This window comes from Acartia tonsa, chromosome 15, assembly GCF_053477335.1.
Source record: "Acartia tonsa isolate MP-2025a chromosome 15, ASM5347733v1, whole genome shotgun sequence".
NCBI classification, from domain to species: Eukaryota; Metazoa; Arthropoda; class Copepoda; order Calanoida; family Acartiidae; genus Acartia; species Acartia tonsa.
The window spans coordinates 5,484,180-5,490,729 of record NC_137274.1 but is presented as its reverse complement, the minus strand read 5'-3'; the positions used below and the strand labels follow the sequence as shown (position 1 = coordinate 5,490,729).

Below are 6,550 nucleotides of genomic sequence, written 5' to 3'. Positions count from 1 at the left end.
ATGATTGTACATTTTTATATTCGTAGAATGCTGGATATTATACAATGCTAGACAGTTTTTTTCGTATGGATGAGAACCGGTTCCTATCCACCGGATTCGAATGAATACGAGAAAGTTTATTTTTAATGTTTTCATAAGAGATTATTATATTTATTAGAGTTTTTATAATTATAAAAGTAACAGAATGTCTGTTGTACGTGTTATAATTCACTGAAAAATATCTCTTACCGCTGAACCGAAATGGTTTTCTTGTCAAAGGCAGGTTTTTAACTATTTTGGGGGTGGGAATCTTCCCTCTAATTGAAATCAACTAATCCCCCGAACTTTTTTATTTTTAAACCCTCTAGTGCAACATAGAAATAGACTGAAACTTTCACGTTTATGTATGTGAAGCTTGAATATATTTTAGGACTTTATCGGTTCAGTGGTTAGGCAAAATTCTAAGAGAAGGACAAAAAAAACTATCAGCGGTTAGCGAGATCCTTCGATACAGACACATACACGTACAATTTACAAATTATATGAATTTCTAAAACGATCGATATCCCAGAAAAAATATAATTTTTTACATATCGTTGATTTTGTGTGAATATATATATCTGCATGGGATCGGCGGCAAAAGTGGTTTTTTTTTAGGGGGTTGGGGTTGGGGATGTCCCAACCCCATAGAAAATAGGTTAAAACCACCACAGGACCAATTGGAATATACCCTGAAGAGTAGAATCCAATCGGTTCAGTGGTTACCGAGATCTTAAGGGACACGATGGACGGACGATCAGACAGACATCGTTCTACTTTGTATTATAGATGTGTTTTGAGGAGTAAAAAAACGATTGTGTCGGTATGGCTGTCATGCTAACAAGGCTTCTTGATTTTCTATACTTTATAATTTAATCTGTTTGGATCATTTCTCTTCTACCTATCTACTCGCTTTGTTCACACATGATTTTTTTATTTTTGACAACTAATTGATGTTGTCTTTGTTCTTATTATGTTTCAGAAGCTGAAATGGAAGAAAGAGAATCTACTAAAGAAATGGATACTATAAGAATTATGGACACGCCTCATGTAATTTTAGGTAATTTGGTTTTCTCTTCTGCTATTCAACATAGAATGCTATTTTTTTGTGTAGTACTTTCTAAAATAGAAAAGGATAGTTGCATGAAGTGAATTGAAACTTAATGAATGAACCCAATATTTTTCTGTATCATTTACCAAATACCTAAAGAATTCAAGTTTTTTACAATGTAGTTCTCAAAATATCAAGACTCGAAAATTATACCTACTCTTGATATAATATGCATCTTTTATAGACTTAATATTTTCATTCAAACTATTTGTGGTGCTAGATTGTTTACTATTTACTCCCGTATAAAATACCAATGAAAAAAACGATATTCTTCTTATTTATGCTTGCAATAAGAGAGGGGTAGGTTTCTGGTAAAATCCGTAAAGGTTAGGTATGTGTTATAAGTTAAAAACAGTAGTAGAACGATAATTTATGTTAACTTTAAAAAAAATTTGTCTATAGCTCTTTTCAATAAGAAATACACATATTTAGTGAATATTATGGTTCTACTACTATTTTCAAGCCTTATAACACAACCTTTACGGATTCTACCAGAAACCTACCCCTCTCTTTTTCTAAAATGATAACCATAACAATCACAAATTAAACAATATTTCAAGGTTCACAACTCAAAGCATTTCAACTCGTTAAATGCAAAACTATCCCTTTATTTTTTTCTACTCTTGAAGATTTTTTTCTTGATTTGGAAGATGTTTTCTACTTATGAAGATTTTTCGTATGATTTTGAAGATTTTTTCGACGCTAGAAGATTTTTTTAGTCGGATAATCATTTATTAAAATCTAATACCTCTTAATTTTCTGGCTTCTAAGTAGCGTAGCTACTCTATAAACATTTGTGTCGGTGAAGAATGTTTAATTGTTCTGGGTTGAGTTTAAATGATTTGAACTCCCCTTTGCTGCTATGCTCCATCAGAAAGGAGGTAGCATTGGACTTTAAATTACACTGGTACCCAAAGCTTTATAACCATGTTATATTATTTGTTGATTTATAAACTTTGAGTACTTGGTAACCACTAGATTCTAGACTAGAAATGTATTAAACTTTTCAACATATAAATTTTACGAACAGTATGGGTAGTTTTGGTAATCATCATTGAGGATGTAAATAATTTTTTCATTAGGTAAGTAGGACACCTGTCATACTATTGCTCAATATGGACAGATTGTCGATGCAAGGGTTCAAACTTTCAAAGTGTTATTTCAAATGATATAAAAAACGTGTATATTGTGAGAGATTCTTGTATACCCGAATAAAATATTTCTCCCAGCTGGCTAATATAGCGATACAACCCCCCCTTGTCCTTAAACCCACCCACACCCTCTTATGACCCCATGCCCTCCGCTGACAATGGAGGATTGACGAATATCTGAGGACTATTTTAGCAACCTAAATGACGACAAATTTTTCACAATATTCTATATTTGTTGGAATAAAACTTTTTGGAGACCACTAATTTAGTTGTTCTTTAAGCATACAATTTTTTAACCATAAGCAGCGCAAGTTCTTAAACTTTTAGATACTGATTGCACTGCACTGTAATAATTAAATTCTTAAATTAAAGTAACCTGTTGACTGTCTGTATGTGTGTACCGAAAGATCTCTCTAACCACTAAAATTTCAGGTGGTCTGGAGCCCTTGTTAGAACAGCAACAGATAGCTATACACACAATCATAGAGAACAAAGAGGAGATTATGGCTGAGGAGCTACCCACACAAAGCAAGGTAAACATAAAAACAAGATTGGTCCTAGAAGACAACCTTGGGGGACTCCAAAAAAAAACAACGCGACTGTGTCTTAACACGCATCCGCTGGTTGTCGGAAATTTGCTGGGTTGGAATATCGGCCTAACAACGCGTCATATCTTAATAAATGAAAGTCGGAACAGGGTCCACGGACGGGTTGGGGACATACAGTTCTTGAACCCAGGTAGAAATGGGACATTGGGCTGTTTATTACACTAGTCCTTAAAGTTATATAATTACGTTTTCTTATTTGTTAGCTTATCAACTTTTATTAAGTTTTGATTTGTTGGTTCAATGCTGGTAGTGTGCAAACGTTTCAACAACTAATTGTAATCTACAGTAGGTGTAATTGTGTGTATCATTATTATGGATGTACATCAATTTATTTGCCATTGTCTTATCTCTTTAGATCCCTGTATTCAACTCCTTCCCCCACTAATGTTTTACTTTATAAAGTGACATTCTTGTTTTAGATTGAATACATAGAAGAGCCGCAGCTTTCTGGGGAAATAGGAGAAATAGAGGAGAAACTCAGTCTGGATCTCAAACCTGGATTAGGCAGGGGATATGTCATAATTATTTATCGCAACGTATTATATAGACAGCTTTCCGCGGACATCAAAATGAAAAATTATAAGATTAAAACCAGTTTTGTTAGTCCTGAAGGCCCGGGTTAACAAAACAGGTATCAAATTTATGATTATCATTTTGATATTCGTGGAAAAATTGTCTGTATTTTGATGCTATGCATGATTTTTCAGTGTGACTGAGAACCGGTTCTTATACTGCGGATATTAATCGGTTTAGAATCCATACTTGAAAGTAAATTTTTTTTATATTTTATAAGCATAACTGACAGACCAACGGACAAAGTAAAGTACATACTAAATGCTCATTGATATTGGAAAATAAAGGAAATAAGATATTGATGTTAAGTGTAAGTGGCTTGGCCCTGAATTAAAGTATTTTCTGATGGATTAGAACCGGCTCGGAGCCATACTAGTAAATAATGTATCATTTTTTATAATATAGAATTTTCTATGAATAGTAAAATAAAAGTATAGTTATTTCCTTCGGCACCACGGGGCTAAAAAAAACTAGTTTTAATCTTATGATTGTACATTTCTATATTCGTAGAAAACTGGATATAATACGATGCTAGACATAGTTTTTTCATATGGATGAGAACCGGTTCCTATCCACCGGATTCGAATGAATACGAGAAATAAAATTAATCCCTTTTTTGTTGGCTTGGGATTCCGATCCCTCGGTCCCAACAAAACTGGAAAAAAATCTTGAAGTTTTCCATTTTAATTTCCGCGGAAAACTGTCTTTCTATAATACGATTCGATAATTAAAATCAAGGACAAGACAATGGACGATAAATTAAAACTAAAGAAGATTTTAATTAGGTACCTACCCCTTCAGTATAATTATCTGTATTACCATGCCATTCATGGTTTTTCAGTATAGCTGAGAACCGGTTCTAATCCTGGTTAAATTACAGACTTTTATTTGGAAAAAAAATATAATTATCTTTGGATTAAAAAGTTACTTATCCCCTGTTTTTTTGGCCAAGGAATTCTTGGACAGTCAGACAATCAGAATAATGCTAGCTCTCTGATATCCAAGAAAATTAAAAGGTAAGTCGCGAAGCTACTCTACAGTTAACTTTGTTCGTCCGACAGTCAGTCATTCTCGAGGGGAAGTACGATTTTCTCGGCCGCCATTGAAGTTATGACAACTGAAATTTTCAGTGAAAATTCATATGACATTTGATCTATGCATTGTTTTATTCATCTTCTTGTCTGTCATGCTTAATACGACATACCTATACTTTACTTTTAAAGATTTCGTGAGATTTTGAATAGGTATTCACTCTCTCTCTTTTCTTTATTATGACAGCTAAACATCTGCTCTATGACTCGATTTGTCCGTTTGTCCATTGATTTTTATATATTTAGTCATTACATTGTAAGCTTGTATTTCTTATTAAAAATTTTTCACACAAAGTACCTGTTGATCACCAATATCCCATCCTCCACCCCTTCGATTTTTAAAAACGAAGCTTTTCTATGATTAGGGTCGGTCCGTCCGTCCGTCCGTCCGAGATAAATAGCTTTTATTATTAATTTAGGCATGTTAGAATTGTCCTATCGATTTCAAACTTTGCACGATGATTCCTGTAGTAGTTAGGTACGATTTAGAAAGCGTAGCAACTCTATAATCATTACCAGAATGTCCGTATGTCCATTTTAAACATGTTGATATTTCTACTTTTTTATCAAGTTCTAATAATGTAAGTATGTCCATAAACATTATCCTTTAACAAACAGTTTTTCAACAAATTTACTTACAATTTAGCTTCGACTCTTATAATTTTATATTCTGATTATTCAGTTCTGACACTATACAAGTGTCAAAGTCCGTTTGTCCTACCGTTTCAGTGCTTTGCTTTTATGGATGTTGTCATCCTTGTTTTACTTAAGTTTAGTTGCAATTAATAAGTTCCTTTTCTTCAATGCCTTGTAACGTCACTAAATAATCAAACAAAAACCACCCTTCCTATCCTCATATTTTAAATTTATTTCAAAAATAGAAGGCAAGGAGGGGGGGTTACCAGTGCTCAGCGGGGTTCTTTGTAAGAAAGCGCATAATCATTGTTAGTAGCATATCTACTCTATAATTAACTTTGTTCGGCAGTCAGTCTCGGTGAATTTCTCGGCTGCTATATAAGATAATTTGGGTATAGTCCATTTCGTGGCAACGCCTCTTCAGGGGCGTTTCTTTTTATTTTCACAGTAGATTTTCTCCTATTATTAGCTCCTGCGGGGGGCTCTAACCTATTAAAAGCAACTGTGAAAATACGACGAAACGCCCCTAAAGAGCCGATGTTTCTTTTTTGTGAAGATTCCCTTTACCTATGATCAATTTAATATATAATTTACTTGGTCCCTCAGTCTTGCCAGTCATGCTACAAAAATATAAATACGAAAACATATAAAAAAATATACTCTTGATTTATGAATGCTGCACATCTGCCCTTTGAGCACTTTATTACCATCAATGTTAATTTTTGGGTAGCTTCGCTACTTATGAATGTTGTCATCCGTGTTTAGTGTTGTAAAGTTAACAGCCGAGGAATTAAATAAAATCATAAAAGGGTTATTAACGTTAGATTTTGTTTATTTTTTTTGTAGATTTTTGATGTGATTTTAGAGGATTTTCACAAAAATAATTTTGCCTCATCAGCGAATAGCGAGCCTAATTTTTTTAAGAATCCACCTCGGCTTACGTCGAAAGTAAACAATTCTTTCGTCTGCTATAAATGTTCCTTTTTAGATTTGACGAAAAATCGGGTCAGATGGGTAATTTAGATTTAGTACGTCATTTCTTGTTTAGTGTTGAAAAGTTAACAGCCGAGGAAGAACATCAGCTGGAAGAAGCAGCTGAAGCCGTGGTTAAGGCTTCACTAGCCATTGATGAAGCAAGGTGGATATAAGCAAATACCCTCAGATAGCCTAAACCTAGAGGACGGGATTCACCCAGGGATCTAATGAGATAAGACAATGGCCGATAAATTGATGTACATCCCCCAATGATGATACACAAAATTACCTCTTCTGTAGATTGAAATTAGTGATTGAGACATTTGAACACTCATCTTAATGAACCAACCAATCAAATTCACTAAAGTCCCCAAAGTTGTTAAGCTA

At 33.8% G+C, this 6,550-nt stretch overlaps 1 protein-coding gene across 8 annotated transcripts in view; it reads left to right on the top strand.

Annotated features, from left to right (window-relative positions):
* The first annotated feature begins 946 nt into the window (after positions 1-946).
* The window catches only part of LOC145307484 (uncharacterized), a 48,564-nt gene continuing 42,960 nt past the window's right edge, over positions 947-6,550 (top strand). For 7 of the 8 annotated variants that reach the window (XR_013875496.1, XR_013875497.1, XR_013875498.1 and 4 more), the window contains exons 1-5: positions 947-1,078; positions 2,713-2,813; positions 3,308-3,394; positions 4,410-4,477; positions 6,237-6,326. Coding sequence is in view for 2 of the 8 variants with exons in the window: in XM_080149935.1 (XP_080006061.1) it covers positions 1,009-1,078; positions 2,713-2,813; positions 3,308-3,394; positions 4,410-4,477; positions 6,237-6,326 (416 nt within the window). In the remaining 6 variants the exon portion in view is untranslated. The remainder of the gene's footprint in view (positions 1,079-2,712; positions 2,814-3,307; positions 3,395-4,409; positions 4,478-6,236; positions 6,327-6,550) is intronic. The other variant, XM_080149936.1, reaches the window with a different exon arrangement.